We start from the raw sequence: 23366 nt of genomic DNA, 5'->3' as shown, positions 1-23366 counted from the left end.
CTATACAGGATATCACATATTCAACACATATACATTTGTCTGTAAACCTAAACATATGTAAATGTGTGCCTCTCAATAGTGATGAATGGAGCTTTAATATATCATATAAGTTAATACATCTCTGTAATTACTCATGTGGCTATTAGAGTATTTAGCCCATATGAAAGACAATAGACTGTTTCCATCAAGTGTTGGAATATTTGAAAATAGTACCAAAATGCCATTTTGAGGCTTTATCAAGTGCCTTGAGGTGATGCATTTAAAAAGTGAAAACTGGCCTCAAAAGGTGTTGAAACGTCTCTCAAAAAAGGATTGTGATCACCTAGAACTTTTAAGCCCCATCGTGAAAATAGGGCTTTTAGCAAGGAATCGAAAATGTGCTTTTATGATTGCATCAAAACAAAAAGTGGCCTGTTCGGCCATAAAAATAACCAAAAAGGTCTCAGCAAATAGATTGTGATCGACCCCCATGAAGTGTTTTGCAGTTGTTATTTGCTGTGGCCAGTTAATGACATATATGTAGCAGGGGTAGCCTTAATACATATGCAGTGTGTATTTCCAGTTATAAGAATTTGAAAGCAAACAATCACACAAAAAGAGGTGGGGGACTACAAAATTGTTTTTCTAGACATAATTAAATACTTTATATTACAGTCTCAAGGTATTGGTCTCTTCAATAAAAAGTCCCCATGTGAGCTGCTAGAATACAGATAGAATGCACTTTAATGAATCTAGGCCAGTGTTTCCTCTAAGACCACATTTTGTGAGTAATGCAGCAGTGAAACAGTTAATAAGGGAACCATACCTTTCTGTCTGCATTGTGTAGTGTTTGCTAACTGAAGGGTGTGATTCCCTAATTAACTGTTTTACTGTTGGGCTGCTCACAAAATGTGTCCTTAGAGGAAACACTGATCCAGGCTATTAAATTTAAGCTCAGTGTGGTGTCCTGCATTACAGATGTTTGCAAGAGAAATGAATCAAAACCAGCTCTTCTGAAAAGATGTCAGTGATATGCAACATGCATTTGTCTAATCTAACATTTGCCAGTCTTAGCCCTTTATCAATAAAAGGAGATTCAATTTAAGAAATAAATATGTATTCTGTTGCTAACATTATATTGTAATGTTTTTCTTACTTTTTAGATGACCATAACAGGATAATTCTTAAAGCAGAGAATAGTCATGACAATTCAGACTACATCAATGCTAGTCCAATTGTAAGTATTTTTAAATTTACTTTAAATTTTACAGTATTTTATTTTTGCTGATTATTGAACAGTGTTTTTTTAAAGATATTTTCTTTCTTGAATTTAAAGGGAATATTTATAAAATCTTGATTTGGAAATGTGTAAACTTAAATTATAATTAGATGGATGTCATAATCTATGTCATATTACAGTCCAAAGTATTCACTAAAAGAAGACAACTTCCCTGTCACCGGGACAGATATGAAAAAAACAAAAAACTGGGCTTCCCTGTGAGATGTAAGATGTCTCACATAGAAAATTATAGAGCTCACTAGATAGGGGAACTTTGTTGGGGAGACTGAAGTTAGGGGGCGCACTCTAAAAATGGAATTCTCCCGCCATTACAAATCAGATTACTTTGTTTTCAGCGTATATAATCGTAAAATTGCCCCTATTCTCATTTGCTTGTGTTTTTCTGTTAGGGTAAGTGTCAATCATTTTGACATAATCTCACCACCTTTTAGTTTTCAAGAAAAAGTAGTGAGATCTGCAGTGGAAAATGTTTAGCGAATACACTAGACCTGGCAAGAAATTTCAGTTGCCCTCATGAAATGCCCCTCTTTAGCCAACTAGCAGAGGCGGGGAAACTCAGTTTACAATAAGAAAAATAATATGCATTGAGTTTCATATAATAAGTATGCATTTCAACTTTTATGGGTGGTGTAGTTTTGTTACGATTTGTATTTATTGTTTATTGTTTTTTTTCCGGCACAGTTTCAATACAAATGTTGTTATTTTTTCTATAAAATAAAAACAAATTTGCAGAAGAATTTAGATACGATTTTTAATGCAATTAAAAGGACACGAAACCCCATTTTTTTCTTTAATGATTCAAATAGAGCATGTCATTTTAATTACTTTCTAATTCATTGCTATTATCAAATCTTTGTTCTCTTGGTATCTTTTATTGAAAAGCAGGGACATAAGCTCAGGAGCGTGCATGTGTCTGGAACAAGAATGTTATCCATTAGCAAGAGGACTAGATGGCTGCACTATTTCCTGCCATGTAGTGCTCCAGATGCCTACCTAGGTATTACCCATACCTACCTACTTTATTACCCATTCCCCAGTTTTGCATAACCAACACAGTTATATTAATATACTTTTTACCTCTGTGATTACCTTGTATCTAAGAACCTTCTTCCAGCCCCCTGATCACATGACTGTGACTGTTTATTATCTATTGTCTTGCATTTAGCATTGTTTTGTGCTAAATATTAAATAACCCCCTGTGCCTGAACACAGTGTTATCTATATGGCCCACATGTGCTTTCTGTCTCTTTGTGTTGAAAACGAATTTAAAAAGCATGTGATAAGAGGCAGCCCTCAAAGGCTTAGAAATAGGCATATGAGCCTACCTATGTTTAGTTTAAACCAAGAATACCAAAAGAAAAAAGCAAATTTGATGATAAAAGTAAATTGTAAAGTTGATTAAAATTACATGTCCTATCTGAATCATGAAAGTTTAATTTTGACTAGACTGTCCCTTTAACAAAGAATAACAATCGAATGAAGCAAATTTGATACTAGAAGTAAACTGGAAACTTTTTTAAAAAATTGTGTGCTCTGTATGAATCACAAGAAAAATCATTGGGCTTTCACATCCCTTTAAACAATAGAGTCTTTACTGCATATTTTATAGGAATGTATTCATTTTATATGATTTTTAGTGAGCCCTATTGTATTGTAGTGCAGGGAACACCCCTTTGCAAGACACACTGTTCTTAAACTAAAAACTGCCTATAGAGTATTAAGACAGCAGCTTCATAGTGCTGGAGAGATTTCTTATACAACCTCACAAGCCTAAAGAGCTTTCGAAAATCAGGCTTTTGATGAATAAACAGGAAAAAAAAGTTAAAGTTTAAGGGCCGGATTACAAGTGGAAAGCGTTAACTTTACTAGAAGTAAGCATCGGGTTGTGTTCATATTACAAGCTGAAAGTAAACTGTTTTGGCTCACGGGCTAACCACGACGAGCGTCAAAAACGGAACTTAGAATATCTCATGTGCAGTAACGTATTCCCCCATAGAAGTCAATAGAGCAAAAAAAAAATGGACCCTAACACCCTTCTTGCGCGCAAACCTGATTGCATATTCTTAAGTGCGCTAACCCAACATGAAAATATGAATATGACTTCTATGGGGATATACGTTATTGTCCGCGTAATATTCTAAGTTCGGCTTTTTATGCGTGCTGGGTTAGTGCGCGAGTGAAAACTGTTTACTTTCGATTTGTAATACGAGCGCTACATGAGGTGCACAAAAATATTACTTCTAGGGAAGTTAACGCTTGCGTGGGAACGTTAAATAGCTCTTCACTTGTAATCTATACCACTCTACTTGTAATCTGGCCCAATATAATTTCATGACATTTGTACAATTCATATTTCCATATCATCTTGAGAAATTTAATAATTAACATGTTTAAACCCCCAAACACATAATTACAACCGCAAATGAACATTTTAATGATCGTATTTCATTTGTATACAAATTGTGTAGATTAAAGCTTTGTTTGAAATATATTTTATTTAAAAAATATTCTGTTTATTTGTGGAATGAATATGCACAAATACCTTGAAACTGAAAAAAAGCTATAAACACAACCTAGAAAAAGACAAAAATTCAGTTTCAACAGGTGAAGTTAACACTGTGAGACCGTAATATAACATTTTTAATTCTGTGTAATAGAAAATCTTTTGCAGTACAATTTCATTATTTATCTTGTTACCTTTTCTTATTATTTCCTTTAATGTAAGTCAGAAATGTGTGGGTTTTCCACTTCTAAGAATTGAAAGTACATGGCAGACTTCACAAGTCTAGCCCTGCTACATATCTACACCCAACTGGCCTCAGAAGGTTTTTTTTTTTAAAAAGGAACTGCAAAACAATATATTTATTTTGCTAACAGAATGCAAGTGACTATCCTTACGTACCCCAGATTGGCTCCTCCAAATAAGAGAAGTGTTGGATGGAATTTGTGCATTGAAAAACAATTGCAGCAAACACGGTGTTAATGCATTCCAAAAAGTTTCACACTTACACAGAATGCTAGTTTATTGCAAAAAGGTAGAAAAAAAAATCTTGTTACAATGTGTTTAATTTCTCTATAATAAGCATTGTTCAAGTTATAATTGTAAAATAATTGTTCATGCTTATCCAAATGCCTCCAATGAGTAATAAATACACTGCAAAATAAAAATATATATCTTCTTTACCAATATGTGCACAATATAATATATTAGCTTTATCTAGATTTCTTTATTTAAAAATTCTGTAATCAGGTTGTTTTAACTACAGATCATTTTGTTTGGCTGTTTGTGAAGTAGGTTTTATTTAGCTATTGTGAAAATTGACAGAAAATTGGTGGTTGGTTTATGCCAATTTTTTTCCATTCATGTACATTCAAAATTACACAAGAATCAAGTGCCTGTTTTCATTATTTATTCTTTGAGAAAATGTAATCCAGAGTCTAAAGAAAACCATACTTCATGTTTGACTTATATTTAATGAGCATATACGTGCATGCATAATTCCAACTGAAAAGGAGTTAAATGTCATTATATTCCTTCTACCACATAATTTTACAAATATGGGGTTTTCTGGTGGAGAGCTTATGCTGAATACTACTTTTTCCATTCTAAAAATCTGAATATATAAATCTTATCCCATTGACGATTTAACAGTCATGTATATTAAAGCTCATAGCTCTAAATCGCATATATCTGATATGAATTTTCATCTAGAACATAAGTCAATATTTTTGAAAGATAACATTGTGGCATATGTTTTACTTCAACTATAAATAAATATATATATATATATATATATATATATATATATTTTTTTTTTTTAAATGGTGCAAATATTTTATGGATGGACTGAAAAAAACAACAAAAAATATGTAATCGAAGTTTCCATTGACTGTGTTAATTGTGTTCAGCTGTCGTTAAAAAATGTCAGATTTTAATTTGAGCTTGCCAAGTTGCAACAGCAGAATACTGCTTTCAGCTTCCATTTAAAGTCTAGAATTTGCACAGCATTTCTCAGGTATATAGTGACCTTTAGAACTTGAGTTTTATAATTTAAAACACAAGTAAAACATGTAAGACGTGCATTCTATAAAAAGTGAAAACTTGAATACAAATAATTAAAACTTATGTTGACTAATATTTTACTTATAAAAAGTAATATTATATATTAAAGTAATAATCAATTATAACTATTGTTCAAAACAAATAAATATAAATACGCATAGGAGTCTGGTATAGATGTAAATTAAATACATATTTAAAAATATGTATCAATTTCTATTGCTGCTGAGTTGGCTGAGCCAATCATAAATGAAGGTTGCAAGGTTTCACCATCTTAGAAAGAAACAAAGAAGAGGAGTCAACGGATCCAAAATAAAAAAAATCCAAAATGTATTATTCATCAAAAATGGTAAAACAAGAAAACGCACAAACAAATATTGTCAACAGGACAAGGGTAGGCAGACAGGTCCTACGCGTTTCGGCTATAAAGCTGTAATCATAGACACTAATAGTCTAAGCAATTTACACACTTTAAAAAGGGAGTACTAAAATCTAATTGGTTAATGGGTATACACACCCCACACACTTAACCCTTTACATTCCACCTGATATTAAACTCACACCAACAGATGACAAGACATGGTAGTTGTTAAAGAACCAATAAAGTCAAATAAGCAAATAAAGTCAAATAAGCAATTAAACATTAATGTCAGTAATCACACACTGTAATTCATACATAGGTACATTCATTGATTCCAATTTATGGATTTTGAATATTTTTAACACCTATAGAATAGTTACAAACTAACAAATTATGTACTTTAAAAAATAAAAAAATACTTTTTTATATATATTATATTAGTGCTACAACTAGGAAAGATCAGTCAAAAAAATGAGGATATACAGTACATATATATACATAATAGAACAATACAAATATTTTGCTTCATAATTAATCAATGGTCATGCAAGATAGAAGCAGACTAAACAGGAGGCATACTCCAATTCATCTCCAATGATTAATATCAGCAAACTCAAACTTAAATCCCATACGGATCTGCATACCCAACTATAATATCCAGTATACCTCCTGTTTAGATAAAAGTAATTTCCTTCTAAAAAGTACCAAATGATTAGTCTGCACATTTAATAAAAATGGGGACAGGATAACACTTCACAGATTATGATTTTTTAGTGCAGATGTAAAATGGAATGAAGAGGTGTATAAACTGTTTGAAAAACCGGAGCCAGTATTATAGCTGCTGCATAGTTTAATGCTTTATGTCTCATAATTAACGCTATCTATGGAGACCTTGGTCATAGTTTTGACTAGACACCCATGCATTGTACAAAAAATACTAATAATCATTTTCCAGGCAATTAAATATGAAGCTGCTGCTGGCAGCATATTGCAAATGTAAGTGATGCCTGCAATACTGAATTACTGAATCCCCCAATGAATGTTAAACTCCACTAGAAAACTTCACCCAAGATCTTCCACGTCTTTACCCTAGCCTTAATTTTTTTTAAATATATTGATGTGTAAACATCAGAGCTCAAATCACAATCTATAAAGAGAGTAATCAAAATGACAGTCAACACCAGAAGTTTTGTTGTTTAAAAAGATAGATAATCCCTTTATTACCCATTCCCCAGTTTTGCATAACCAACACAGTCATAATAATACCTTGTATTTAAGCCTCTGCAGACTGCCCCCTTATTTCTGTTCATTTGACAGACTTGCATTTTAGCCAATCAGTGCTCACTCCTCGGTAAATTCACATGCCTGAGCTTAATGTTATCTATGTAAAACACATGAACTAATGCCCACTAGTGGTGAAAAATTGTCAAAATGCTTTTAGATTAGAGGCGGCTTTCAAGGTCTAAGAAATTAGCATATGAACCTCCTAGTTTTAGCTTTCAACTAAGAATACCAAGAGAACAAAGCAAAATTGGTGATAAAAGTAAATTGGAAGGTTGTTTAAAATTACATGCCCTATTTGAATCATGAATGATTTTTTTTGGACTTGACTGTCCCTTTAAAGGGACATGTAACCCACAATTTCTTCTTTTGTGTGTGAGTGAAACCCAATGTGTGTTAACTTCAGGACTTTGGATATTTTGACTTGTCTAACTCCTTTCCCCATAGACTTCAAAGGAAAGCATAGAAGAAAAAAACCTAACACTTATTACTCTGAGTTATTAATATTTCACATTCCAATATTCTTCACATACAGGACAATGCTATTTTTATTTTAAATACATATTTCTAAATATATATCTATATATATCTATACCTATATATCTATTCATCTAGATATAAAGGTATATAAATATATTATACATTGACATTATCGCATATATATATATATGTTTAATAATAAAAATTAAAACATTTCTATGTGAAGAACATTGGAATGTAAAATATGCGTAACGCATTTTAGATTTCAAGCTTTAGGTCTAACACAGTGTCTGTTTAGCGCAAATGAAGAATTTGTTATCTTAAGTAATGTTATTAAAATATTAAATATTGTAAAAAAATATAAATAATTAAAATTATTATTTATATTATTAATATTTTTCAATATTTTATATTTAATAAATACATAATGTGCCTTAAGATAACTAATTTCTGGTAAGCATGTGTGTTTTCATTGGACTGCAATTGTGTATAGTAGACGGCAATCTTTTCCTGTGAACAACCTTATTATTGATACAAAGGCTTCCATGGAAGCTGGGAAATCCCCACAGCAACTATTGTTTTTATTATACTCCGGAGACGTAAAGAGTTTTGGAACATTTTATTACTAACAAATTTTAGTTTTTTAAAAAAATATAACCACCGGTGGGTTTTTCTGGACTGTAATACTTACCTTTGTTTTTATCTTTATTAACGTAAACTGTTTGTTTGCATGTCTATTTGTACATTCATTTATTAATATAAATTGCCTTTTACCATATGGTTTGATGTGATTTCTTGTTAGCGCTCTTTTTTCCCCAGACTTTTAGATTTGTTGTAGTGGCCGATCCTCTTTAAAAGAGCTTAATCGCATTAGGAAGTGTGTATAGATACCCCCTTTTATTTTTCTATATGCAGAATGATCACTTCACTTGGCACTCAAAGATAAATATTAAATGTGTATGTCTATTGTGGACTACAACTCTTACCATGCACTACTACTTGGGAAAATGTCACTTCCAGTTTCTAGTATATCCATTTCCACACAGCACTCACTTTGTTCAAGTGGCTCCCTTGGGAGATGAACACTAGGCCAGTGGCCCTCAGATCCAATGAGCTTGATACCCCTGATCTATAGGAAAAGATATATATATATATATATATATATATATATATATATATATATATATATGCATATTTATTTAAGATAAACATATAATTTTCCTGTATGTGAAATATTTACAGTATATACACAGTAAAACAGATTATTAAATATTATTATGGAATTATTATTTAGACACATACACACACATATATATATATATATATATGTTTATATATATTTATTTATACACACACATACTGTATGTATATATATATATAGATATCATAGCCCTTTGCAATCAATTACATGGTCGTATCCATGTACGTTTTAACATTTATAAATATTTTTTATTAATATTTATATAAATCATTTTTATCAGATAGTGCTTATAAGAATGTAACAGTTTAATGTATTTAAAGGGCCACTGTAAGTAAATATTTTCTGTGCCTGTTACTAACTAACTACCCCAAATACGCTTTTTATCAATAGCATTTCATTAACATATCTCTACCGTATATCAGAAAACTTGCCTGCAAATTTAATTGTTTTCCAAACCCACTCCGTGGGTATCCTTTGCTCTGTACCAATCCGTTTACAATACCTAGGTTTCAAAATGGCACTTTAAACACAAAGTTATTGGTTTAAGTATTTTGAACATGCAGTGCTGAAAATAGTGGGCAGGATAAGGTGACATCATCGGCGAATAAAAGATATAACTTTTAGAACGTTATGAAACTTCATTTTGGAGAAAATATAGGTCAGTAGGTTTTAATTAATGTTTATTAACTTTAATATGTTAGTTGTTTAGCTTAAAAATTATAACAGAAAGTAATCCTTTAAGTTGTCGTTGGGTTCAACCTTTTTTAGCCCTAACCCTTTACGCAAGGTCTTTAGTCGCGAGGTCTTTAGTCACGCTAAACCAAAACGTGTAAAATTCTATTGCACTCAAACGAATGCATTTACTTTCCACTTGTACTACACGTGCAAATTAACGTGCATGCGATACTCCAATATTGCGTGCATGCTAACGTTAGAGCACCACTTGTAATCTAGCCCTAAATATACAATATATAAGGATGCATTCAAAGTAATAATTACCCTGACATGCAAATGTATTTTCAAAAATTATATTAATTGAAATAAATGTAATGTTTTAGTATCTATAAAAGTAATGGTAGTTATCATGGTTTACCTTATCTTCTGCTGAGGACAGTTAGGGCCACTAAAGTTTGCAAATGGCTTTGTAGAATATTGCAATTTTAAAGGGGCGTTAAACACTGTGAGATAGTTACTTTATCAGTTTATTTATTACTGATATTTACTGGCCTCATCCAGAAATAGGATAAAGATAAGAAAAACTTTAAAATCTAGAATAACTAATCTGCCAAATTACAGCACCCATTACTTCACTGAAACTCAGGGGAATTAAAAAGCCTACGAGTTTTAAAATTACATTAAAGGAAAATTGAAAAAAAAAACGTATAAAATTATATTGCAAAGTATTTTTTACTATATATACAGTGGGGCAAAAAAGTATTTAGTCAGCCACCAATTGTGCAAGTTCTCCCACTTAAGGTATACCTCAACTATGAGAGACAAAATGTGGAAACAAATCCAGACAATCACATTGTCTGATCTGGAAATAATTTATTTGCATATTATGGTGGAAAATAATTATTTGGTCACCTACAAACAAGCAAGATTTCTGGCACAGACCTGTATCTTCTTCTTTAAGAGGCTCCTCTGTCCTCCACTCATTACCTGTATTAATGGCACCTGTTTGAACTTGTTATCAGTATAAAAGAGACCTGTCCACAACCTCAAACAGTCACACTCCAAACTCCACTATGGTGAAGACCAAAGAGCTGTCGAAGGACACCAGAAACAAAATTGTAGACCTGCACCAGGCTGGGAAGACTGAATCTGCAATAGGCAAGCAGCTTGGTGTGAAGAAATCAACTGTGGGAGCAATAATTAGAAAATGGAAGACATACAAGACCACTGATAATCTCCCTCGATCTGGGGCTCCACGCAAGATCTCACCCCATGGGGTCAAAATGATCACAAGAACGGTGAGCAAAGATCCCAGAACCACACGGGGGGACCTAGTGAATGACCTGCAGAGAGCTGGGACCAACGTAACAAATTCTACCATCAGTAACACACTACGCCGCCAGGGACTCAGATCCTGCAGTGCCAGACGTGTCCCCCTGCTTAAGCCAGTACATGTCCGGACCTGTCTGAAGTATGCTAGAGAGCATTTGGATGATCCAGAAGCGGATTGGGAGTGTAACATACAGGCTAAGTGTTAACTTGTGTTGCATTTCCTTTTTATATAGACATTAAATTTACAAGTCTTAGACAGTTCTTTTGTATTAACCCAGGTACGTATGTTCCTTTAAGAAATTTTAGAGTATGTTTCATAACGAGTTATAAGTAGTTGCTAGTTCCAAGAGCAATACCTATATCTGCTTATGATTTTATGTACAAGTCAAGTTTGTAGGTTGAGCTATGTTGTCACAGTTGTAACATAAGAGCTCAATTATAACAAAAGAGACTCCATGAGAAATATGGCTGCAGCAAGAAATTGTTAGGTAACAACAGGGGAGAAACATCAAGCTGAAAGAGGAGCAGCTTACCGGAATATGTCCTTAAACTTTTACAAGTCTTTTGAAGAGGGAGTTCTGTGGCCACTGAGGATCCGAGATGGAGGTTGCGTCTGTGGTGGCAGGCTGTCAGTAATGCTGGGAGTCAGGCTGAAGGAACAAACAGAGGGCCATGCTGAGGATGAACGGCTCATCAGAGTGACGTCATGCTAGCAGCGAAGGAACTACCCGGAGCGTGTGGAACAGCTGATGCGGTTGCAGCTCTGGAAACAGCTGATGCTGTTGCAGCTGTGAAAGCAGAGGTGGGACAAAGAACCACGGCAAAGGCGAGTAAAGTTGCAATAACCAAAATAGAATAATCGATTAGGTAGGAACTCAGTCATAAAGACTAAGCAGAATATGTGTACATAGCTGGATACTTCAATACCAAGCATTGCTATGAAGTATCCAGCGTAACTTATAGGGCTTGATAAAAAAAAGGAACCTCCCCTTAAAGGGACGGTATATTTCAGGGAGAATGTCATATGGTCAGATAAAACCAAAGTAGAACTGTTTGGTAGAAACACAACTCGTTGTGTTTGGAGGAGAGAGAATGCTGAGTTGCAACCAAAGAACACCATACCTACTGTGAAGCATGGGGGTGGCAACATCATGCTTTGGGGCTGTTTCTCTGCAAAGGGAACAGGACGACTGATCCGTGTACATGAAAGAATGAATGGGGCCATGTATCGTGAGATTTTGAGTGCAAACCTCCTTCCATCAGCAAGGGCATTGAAGATGAAACGTGGCTGGGTCTTTCAGCATGACAATGATCCCAAACACACCGCCCAGGCAACGAAGGAGTGGCTTCATAAGAAGCATTTCAAGGTCCTGGAGTGGCCTAGCCAGTCTCCAGATCTCAACCCCATAGAAAACCTTTGGAGGGAGTTGAAAGTCTGTGTTGCCCAGCGACAGCCCCAAAACATCACTTCTCTAGAGGAGATCTGCATGCAGGAATGGTCCAACATACCAGCAACAGTGTGTGACAACCTTGTGCAGACTTACAGAAAACGTTTGACCTCTGTCATTGCCAACAAAGGATATATAACAAAGTACTGAGATGAACTTTTGATATTGACCAAATACTTATTTTCCACCATAATTTGCAAATAAATTATTTCCAAATCAGACAATGTGATTGTCTGGATTTGTTTCCACATTTAGTCTCTCATAGTTGAGGTATACCTATGATGAAAATTACAGGCCTCTCTCATCTTCTTAAGTTGGAGAACTTGCACAATTGGTGGCTGACTAAATACTTTTTTGCCCCACTGTAATTATACACTTTTTATTGCAATCTTAAAGTGTTTAAGGTCCCTTTAAGTTGTTTGAATATTAATGTAGTCATAAAATGAATGTGTTATAGAATAGTTTGTATCATAGTTGAAGTGGTTGTCAATGTAACAAAACTCTAGTTTAAATTTTCTTCATAACATTTGAAAGATTATGTTATATTTTTTATTTATTTATTTTGCCTATGAATTTATAACATTTGAAAGAACATGCCTATTGTGTTATTAAACCATCTTTTTTGGCAGGCAGGAGTAAAAAATTAAATAATATGTAAGAACATCAGTTACATAGATTTAAAAATAGACGAGAATATATACTTTTTATTGGCCAACTGCACATCAGCTACATAACTATGCAATACTACATATATCATTTCTTCTATCCCTCATATGAAAGACCAGCATTTAAACAAGGTGAGAAAAAAATTGTGAGGTAAAAACTGTTTTAAATGAACTTGAAACTAGTACAGCTGTGTGCTTCCTGTTTAGGCTAATTGGCTGGTAGTTAGTTATATTTAATGCAGAAGTAAGTCACAATGGTCACACCATTCAAACTTTTAAAACATTTATTTTATACACTTGGAAGTGTAGGATAGTATCAATGTTTTGGGACTCAGGCCTTAAAGGGACAGTCTACACCAGAATTATTATTGTTTTAAAAGATAGATAATCCCTTTATTACCCATTTCCCAGTTTTGCGTAACCAACACAGTTATAATAATATACTTTTAACCTCTGTGATTATCTTGTATCTAAGCCTCTGCAAACTGCCCCTTTTTTCAGTTCTTTTGACAGACGTGCAGTCTAGCCAATCAGTGCCTGCTCCCAGATTACGTCACGTGCACGAGCACAGTGTTATCTATATGCAATATGTGAACTAACACCCTCTAGTGGTGAAAAACTGTTAAAATGCAATCTGAAAGAGGTGGGCTTCAAGGTCTAAGAAATTAACATATGAACCTCCTAGGTTAAGCTTTCAACTAAGAATACCAAGAGAACAAAGCAAAATTGGTGATAAAAGTAAATTGGAAAATTGTTTAAAATTACATGCTCTATCTGAATCATGAAAGTTTATTTTGGCCTAGACTGTCCCTTTAATAATGGAGTATGATTGAGGGGTTAGTCCTGAAGGGTTGATACTGCTCTGAACGTCCAAGCATATGAAATAAATGCTTTAAAAAGACTGAATGATGCGACCATTGTGACTTATTTCTATAATTGTTGGAAAGTCTGTGAAGTGGCTTAAAGGGACAGTCAACTCAAATTTTTTTATTGTTTTAAAAGATAGATAATCCCTTTATTACCCATTCCCCAGTTTTACACAGAAAACATGGTTATATTAAAACACATTTTTACCTCTGTGATTACCTTGTATCTAAGCATATTCTGATTACCCCCTGATCCCATGACGTTATCTATTGACTTGCATTTAAGCCAATTAGTGCTGTGTTGTTCGAATCCACGGGCATCAGCACAATATTATCTAGATGGTTCACATGAACTAGCTTCCCCTGATGGGAAAAGTAAATACAAAAGCATGGGGCTGTCTTTAGGGACTTAGAAACAGACAGAAATTTAGAGGTTTAAAGGTTATAAAGTATGTCAGTATAACCATGTTGGTTGTGCAAAGCTGGGGAATGAGTAGTAAAGGCAGTCCCTTTCATGGGTTGCACATCCGGTGTGACAGAACCTAAGAGAGCTGGAAATCAAAAATAGTGAGTTATATCTAGTGCTCATTAACTGATAGGTAGTTGCTGCTAACTTTTCTTTGGCATGAGCATTTAAACCTAATATAAAGAACAGGTTTTTTTTAAGTGAAGAACATTGGAATGTAAAAAAATGATAACTACCTTTGAGTTAGGGCTGTAGGTTTAACTCATGTTGGGCTAGTGCACAAGATATAATTGTTATTTTTTTCCCCAATTTGCCTTCTCCATTAAAGTCTGTGGGGAGAAGGAGTTAGCAAGATCACAATATCTTAACTCCTGACATTAGCATGTGTCAGCTTTAGCTCTTTCAACTTGTAATACCTGCACTAACCCACTTGCATTAAAAGTTTAATTCTGGCGCACCACTTGTAATCTGGCTCATAAGGTTTAAAATATTTTGTGATCAGCACGTTAAGCTATTTATTTATTTGCCTCTACCTTAGAACTAATGTACATAGATATCCAGTGATGTAATATGAGCCTCAGTCGGATAGACAAGCCTATAATACAAAAAGATTCATCTGTTATATGGTTTACAAAAATAATCTATTTTATCTCGAACATAAACTGTGCCCTTAGCTGCAGCACTGTCCTTCTTATAATTAATTCCAGATCGTTTTGTTTTAAGAGGATTTCCTTGTAAAAGTCTTCTTAAATGCTTTGTGAGCCTGTAAATTAAATTGGCTGACATTATGCTGCATTTCTTCCAAAAAAATAATCCAACAGAGAATTTCATCTTGTATAGATAATCATTAGCGCTCAAGCAGAAATGTTTTCTTGTTTGACCATTTCTGTAAAAACACGTATCTGTATCGTTATCGTTTTATTGTCGCTTATACAAATAAGCTCTTCTTTGTGTACATATTAACCTGTCTAGAGGATGTGATATGTGATATCTGAGGACATGTTAGTAATTATTTTAGCGAAAAATAACAACAAATAAAAAAAATGTAAATAATGATGTGTATGAATAAGGTGGTTGTTTGCCTTGCATTTAGGCTTCATGGTCAAATAATTACTAATGTTTTTAAATAAAAAATGGTTTTATTTAATGTTTTCCATTACTTTTTTAACAGTATTTTCCTTGTATATTCTGGAAAAAAGGCATATTACTTCACTATACTTGTCCTAAAACAGATATAGATAAATAGATGATAGAAAGGCAGATAGATAGATAGATAGATAGATAGATAGATCGATAGATAGATAGATGATAGATAGATCGATAGATCGATAGATCGATAGATAGATGATAGATAGAAAGAGAGATTATAGATATTGTTTAAGAATGGTGAGCAAAATGTATATCACACTTTCTTAAGCATTATAAAAATGGGATTTAAAAACACCCACATTAAAAGCAATTACAGGTAGAAAGATGGTTTAGTGTGGAATCTGCTTCACCAGTATCACGTGACGTTAGTTGTTTCACCACACTACCCAGTATTCTTACTAAACCCAAATAGTTTCTTTCATGATTCAGATAGAGCATGCAATTTTAAATAACATTCTAATTTACTCCTATCATCAAATTTTCTTCGTTCTCTTGCTATTTTTATTTGAAAAGCAAGAATGCAAAGCTTGGAAGACTGCCCATTTTTGGTTCAGAACCTGGGTTGCGCTTACTGATTGGTGTCTAAATGGAGTAAATTAGAAAGTTGTTTAAAATTGCAGGCTCTATCTGAATACATGATGGTATATTTCAATAAAAAATAAGCCTAAACATAATAAGCAGATATCTATTTTTAAACTATATAATGAATATTGCAGAAATAAGTGTAATATTTTAGAAATGACCACCACTATGTTGTAACCTAGGTTTCTGTAGGTTTAAACGGTTGTTATCAAATCTTATCTCCTCTAGGCCAGTTAGGGACAGTTATAAATGACTTACTAGAGTAAGAATCTCACAGTGTTTTGTTTGTACCCAGTTAGCAGTTTGTTTTTTTATCATTTCTGCTAAAGCCGAACAATGGAGATTTTGTTGACACAGTGACCGTGGCAAAGCCACATCTTCTCAAGTCCAGATTAGCTCCTGCAAATAAGGAATGTAGTGGATGGAGTTTGACCATTAAAATCTTAGGGCCAAATTTTATTTTGTCCCAAAAATTACTTTAAACTTTAAGCTTCATATTGTATCACTTCTTGGACATAACTTCAATCAACATTCCCAATGAAAACTTAGTTATGACTCATGATACGTTGTTGGTGTTATTTTCCTAAATCTGTCTCTTTTAACTCTTTAGAATGTATTTAATTTTAATTTCTTTTCATACTGTTTTTGCATTATATAAACAGGTATTTTAGTAGTAACACTACCAATTATTACAATTTAAGAGACATTAATAATGTAGACATTTTTTTTTAATAAAGCTGTGAACAATTATAATTTACTGAGAGGGGAACATACATGCCACATGTTACTTTACCTAAGTAGCCAAAGTTTGTTAAAAGAAAAACCAACAAAAAACAGGTGCAGGGACTGAGTAAAATTCAGCACAAATACCAGGAATCGAATGATAAATCTGAAGTCCTAGATGAGGATATCTACCACTTCTTCAACACAAATTTGAACAATATAATTATAAAATATCTGCAGAATTCTTAGGGCTCTGAGAAAGCAAATTTAGTTGTGGGCAAGATTATTTTCACAGTTAGTTTATAATATATATACCCTTAGTTAGTTAGTTTATAATATATATACCCTTAGTTAGTTAGTTTATAATATATATATATATATATATATATATATATACACCCTTAGTTGTTCTGTTTCGTTATTTTTGAGCCATCTGTGGTTAAATAGAACATACAGAAATGCTGGACTGTTGAAGGTCCCTGAGGAAACACTAAATAACCACAATACAAGGGCTTTATGTTGACTCTTGATATGTCAGAGCTAGCTCCTAGGGTATGTGATATGTGACCTTTATGTAGTTTGTGATGAATTGGGTGAGTTGATCAAGGTTTTATAAAATAGCTTTGTGTTCATCATTTGCTCAGTAGCTATAAACTTGACATTTAAACCTTTGAAATTTATAGAATAAATATATGAGCCCATCATTCTGTAGGGCAAGTATACCAAAAGGTTCCTGCTTCTATACATAAACATTACAGAACATATTAGTGTCTGAAAAAGAATAGCTTAGTATGGTCTCAATAGCATAAAGTAACATAGTATATGAGGCTGACCCCCCCCCCCCCCCGCAAAAAAAAAAATATTAATTAAGTTCAACCTTCACAGAAATATATGGTGTAAAACATAATATTAAAACATTTATCAATTTAATTAACATAAATAAATAACAATGGCTAGCAGGGATGGGAGAATTTTTTTTTGATGTTCGAATGATAAAACAAAAGGCAATGAAAATATCTGATCTATAATACAAATGTTTTTTTTTATTTTTTTTGTTTTTTAGTATAATGGGATTGATTCCAATCTTTCAGTTTTTTCCACCCATGTTGGAAAAATGAAAACTGATGGTTTTTTTTTCTTTTATTATCAAAGTGATCACAATCTTTCTGAGTCAAACACAACTAATGTTAACTCGCACAAGATTTGATCCCCATTTTTTTACAACGGCACTCAGTACTGCAGACAACGCCACTCAATACTGCAGACAATGGAAGGTGATTAATGAATTAAAAAAATGGGTTAAAGGGGTTAATGGAGTCTGTGTGTGTGTTTATCAATTGGATAAAGTGGTGTTTATGATCAGTGTTAAACAGTCTGAATGCGAGCGAAACCCAATGCACACTTCAAGAATTCGGATATTGCGACCGCATCTTCTCCCCAAAGATGTCAATGGAGCGTGCTGAAGAAAAAAAAATAAAGCTAAATCTTATCGCTTTGGCGCTAACCAGACACACATTATACAGCACTAAACCCAAAAGTAGTTTTAAATAATATATATTCCAATGTTCTTCACATAGAAGAAAATGCTATTTTTATTTTTAAATGCTTATTTATTTATATATATATATATATATATATATATATATATATATATATATATATATATAATGTGTGTGATAAAAAATTTTTGTCAAATATACAGTATATCGATACCTATATATTTTTATTAATATATTTTATATATATATATATATATATATACATATAAGAAATAAATATTTAAAAATATGAAGAACATTTTCTTCTAAATAAAGAACATTTGAATGTACACTATTTACAGTAAAATCACAGTTAAACACATTATTAAATATTAAAATTTATTACAAATGATTTTTCAACTTTTAAAGTATTTGAATGGAAAGGGCTCCAAAGTGAATATATATATATATATATATATATATACACAGTATACATGTGTACATATATAAACAAATAAATACACACACACACACATATATATACATACATCCATACACATATTTAGACACACACACACACACACATATATATATATATATATATGTACACACACACAATATAGCCCTTACCATTCAAACACCTTGTCATATACCATTTAACCCTTATAGAAAAATTGTAATAACATTTATCTTAATATTTTTTTATCAGATAGTGTATATAGAACTGTAACACTAAATTATAATGTATTTATGTTGTGTTTAATGCAAAAAAAAATTAAGCAACTTCAGAATTTACTCCTATTATCAATTTTTCTTCGTTCTCTTGCTATCTTTATTTGAAAAAGAAGGCATCTAAGCTAAGGAGCCAGACAATTTTTGGTTGAGGACACTGAACAGGACTTGTTTATTGGTAGGTGAATTTATCCACCAATCAGCAAGAACAACCCAGGTTGTTAGCCAAAAATCGTCCGACATCTTAACGTACATTCTTGCTTTTCAAATAAAGATACCAAGAGAATGAAGAAAATTAGAGTAAATTAGAAAGTTTCTTAAAATTGAATGCTCTATCTGAATCACGAAAGAAAAAATTTGGGTTCAGAGTCCCTTTAACTCCCAATCACAACAAGAAAGATTGCCAAGAAAAAAAACGTTCCTAAAGACGAGAATAGTGTACTTTGCAATCCCAAAAATATGAACAAAGATATTTGCATTGAATTTTAGGTATACCATACAATACAAATGTTTCTATACAATAAATGGTAGCATTCAAATAGTGAATACAACGTTTTAATATTAGATGCATTTGAATGTAAGAATATAAAATTCAAATTTTACATTAGATATAAGGAAATTTAGCATTTGTTTGCAACAAAGAATGTAAACTGTTGAACAATGCATGTTTTAAGGGATATAAAAGTGTCAAAATAAAATGCTCTAATATGATAGAGTGTCTTATTATTGTACTATTGCTTGCATAAAGTTGTGTTTAATTAAACACATAGTTAAAGTAATCTCTAAAGCAGCAATGTACTACTGGGAGATGGCGGAAAACATCTGATGAACCAATGACAAGAGACAAATGTTTGTAGCCACCAATCACCAACTAGATCCCAGTAATGCATTGCTGCCATTGAGGATATGAGGATTTCAACAAAGAATACCAAGAGAAAAAAGTAAATTTGTGTAAAATTACACGTTTTAACTGAATTAGTAAAGTCTCATTTTTACTTTCTTGCCCCTTTTTAAATAAAGATAAACTATCTACAACAAATGCAGAGGTACATATTTGTAATTCATTAATTTTCTTGAAATATTTCTATTTTCCTTAATTTTCCCCATGACAATTGACATCTGTATTTTTTTACTTTCTTCCTGAGGTTTGCAATATTAAGTTCTTTAGTTCTAAAAACCTTAAACTTAGCTCATTTTCCCCTGTCACTGAGGAAGATGTCTCGGCACTTATACTGCGCTCTCACCTCACTATCTGTCCTCTTGACCCTATCCCCTCACAGCTACTCCCCTCCCTCTCTGCTACCCTTACCCTAATACTAACACACATTTTCAACCTCTCCCTCAGAACCGGTATATTTCCCTCATCGCTGAAACATGCACTGGTCACACCCATCCTCAAAAAACCTTCCCTTGATCCTACCTCCCCATCCAACTACCGCCCTATTTAATTCCTCCCTCTTGCATCAAAGCTTCTCGAAAAACTTGTTTATGCACGCCTATCCCATTTCCTTACAATAAACTCCCTCCTTGACCCACTGCAATCTGGATTTTGTCCCCATCACTCCACAGAGACAGCAATTGTTAAGGTTACCAATGACCTACTTACAGCAAAATCAAAAGGCCACTTCTCTCTGCTTATCCTCCTTGATCTGTCTGCAGCCTTTGACACTGTTGAACACCCTCTTTTGCTCCAAACCCTCCAATCCTTCGGCATCTGTGACACAGCCCTCTCGTGGCTCTCTTCCTACCTGTCAAACCGTACCTTTAGTGTAGCCTTCTCTGGGGCCTCCTCTGCCCCGTCACCACTTTCTGTCGGAGTACCACAAGGCTCTGTCCTCGGTCCCCTTCTCTTTTCAATCTACACGTCATCACTAGGTTCCCTAATAAAGTCCCACGGTTTACAATATCATTTGTATGCCGACAACACCCAAATCTACTTCTCTGCACCAGACCTATCTCCTTCCTTGCTAACCCGTGTCACTAACTGTCTTTCTCACATCTCTAACTGGATGTCCTCTCACTACCTCAAGCTAAATCTCTCCAAAACTGAGCTCCTTATTTTCCCCCCTTCCTCAAAACTCTCCACCCCCAATCTCTTGATAACTGTTGACAACTCCATCATTACCCCTACCCCGCACGCCCGATGTCTTGGGGTCACATTTGACTCAGATCTTTCTTTCACTCCTCACATTCAGTCCTTGGCTAAAGCCTGCCGCTTCCACCTTAAAAACATCTCTACAATTAGACACTTCCTTACACAAGACACAACTAAGATTTTAATCCACTCTCTCATTCTTTCCCGCCTTGATTACTGCAACTCTGTCCTCTCTGGTCTCCCCACCTGCCGCCAAGCTCCTTTACAATCCATAATGAATGCCTCTGCCAGACTCATCTTCCTTACACGTCGCTCTTCATCTGCTGCACCTCTCTGCCAATCCCTTCACTGGCTTCCTCTTGCCTCTAGGATCAAACACAAAATTCTCATTCTGACATACAAAGCCCTCAACTGCACTGCTCCCCCCTACATCTCAGACCTTGTCTCCAGATACTCTCCCTCCCGTCCCCTTTGCGCTGCTCATGACCTCCTACTCTCCTCCTCTCTTGTCACTTCATCACACTCCCGTTTACAGGACTTCTCCAGACTGGCTCCCATCATGTGGAACTCTCTGCCTCGCTCCACAAGACTCTCTTCTAGTTTTAAAAGCTTCAAGTGCTCCCTAAAGACTCTACTGTTCAGGGATGCATACAACCTACACTAACCTTTCCTAATACCAGTTCCTCTCCTCCATTGCTATCCCCTGAACCCCCTTAGCATGTAAGCCTAAGAGTCCAGCTGTTTGTAGATCACCTTCTTAAGAGCTGACTACAACAGTGCAACTCTTGGCAGGGCCCTCTACCAATTTGATCCCTATAATTGTTTTGTTGTACTCCCCCTTTGTTTATAGCGCTGCAGAATCTGTTGGCGCTCTACAAATAACCAATAATAATAATAATTCTAACTATAGCAAGTCGGTAGAGGACAATCATGCAAACTGAAATCTTCAACTTTAAGCAGAAAGTCAACTTGATTTGAAACACATCAAAAATGTTAACAGTGATTGCTTTGTGGATGACAGGCTTGCTATTTTTTGTGTATAAACCCACCCCCCCAAAAAAAAACTACTAAGAAAATGTGATAATATTCTCCTTGTACAGCTTAACTCCTTTACGTGGCTCAAAATGCAGATATCACCAACCAACTGGGCCACTATTAATGTGCATGAGTGAATATAAAAGAAAACAAACAGTATTCAAATGAAAAGCTCACATGTTCCCAGTACATAATGAGGTCAACAGTTCCATCTGGATGTGAAGATCTGAAGAAATTGTGTAAAGAAGACACAAAGTGTAGAAAATCACAAGATCACTTGAATGATTGCGTGATTTCAATGATGGGATTGGTTCTAGGGGTAATGCCTATGATGCTAGAAATGCCCTCCAGTGCACAATCCCAGTTAGGAAGCCGTTATGGCTTCAGTACAGTCAAACTGCTATTGGAAGGGGTTAAAATGGCAAGTTTATTCTTTTAAAATAAGCTCAATACATTTCAGCAGTATATTCTGCTTCTTTAGGAGCTGTTAAGTAGTAAGAGCACTGAGCATACACAGAATGATATGCTGCTTTTAAATGAGCTTTTCTACTTCTACCGGCATATCAGCTGATTTTCTCAGAAGCCAACATGAAGTGACTTGTGTGCAAGCGTGTTATGAAGGCTTTACAACCACTTTGTCCTTTGAGTATTGTCGATTTGTTGTTATTTATTCAATGTTCAATGTAGAATTTCAGTTGGTTCTGACTTGTACCACTTTTAAGAGGCCACCTATAAATATTATTTCCTTTGTCATTCCCTTAAAAAAAAATTCAGGCCTTTATCCTCTCATCATTTGACAATGTTTTATTCTCAGATTATCTTTCTGTCTTCTATATACTACCTTAAAAGTATATTCATATAGATTTTTTTTACATCTAATAGTGATATTTTAAAAGGTTGTTGTTTTTTTAATTCAAAAGATGTTCTCTGCTGAATAAACCTACATGCTGTTGGAGGTATGCTGTTGTTCTCTAGAAGGTCTAAGGGTTATATATATTTTCATAAGGATAAGATTTAGCAAAAAACCTTCTTAAAGAGGCATTCACATAGTTGTTGAGTTTAGCATACGGTGAATGTCCCATATATATATCTCACCCATTGCCCTTTGCGACTCCATATTGACTTTGTTCTGTTGATGTCTACATGCTAAAATGAACCTATTTCCCTTGTATGTGTGTGTTATCAAACTGTAATGGATAATAATATACAAATACATAAGCAGGTTTTTAAACTATATCCATATTTTATGTACTCACACACACAGAAGAAAATTACTTTAGAATTTAATTTAGTGTCCATGAACACAATTATGCTACACAGTTTTAGTCTGAAAATATTAAATCTTTTTGGGTAATATTTATAATCAATTTGTATAATTTTAAGCATTGCCCACTTATGGAGAAATTTCTTATTTAACCCTTTGAATGCTAAGCACTTTCCGACCTGGGTGCTAAGGTT

The 23366-nt window shown here is 33.9% G+C and overlaps 1 protein-coding gene across 1 annotated transcript in view; it reads left to right on the top strand.

The window, feature by feature from the left end:
- Positions 1-23366, top strand: part of PTPRN2 (protein tyrosine phosphatase receptor type N2) — a 1723588-nt gene that overhangs the window by 1625862 nt on the left and 74360 nt on the right. The window contains exon 16 of the mRNA XM_053715671.1: positions 1143-1216. Within this exon, the coding sequence (XP_053571646.1) occupies positions 1143-1216 (74 nt within the window). The remainder of the gene's footprint in view (positions 1-1142; positions 1217-23366) is intronic.

Source organism: Bombina bombina, chromosome 5, assembly GCF_027579735.1.
Source record: "Bombina bombina isolate aBomBom1 chromosome 5, aBomBom1.pri, whole genome shotgun sequence".
In the NCBI taxonomy this organism is placed as follows: domain Eukaryota; kingdom Metazoa; phylum Chordata; class Amphibia; order Anura; family Bombinatoridae; genus Bombina; species Bombina bombina.
The sequence above is the reverse complement of the archived record's forward strand: the minus strand, read 5'-3'. Positions and strand labels throughout refer to the sequence as shown.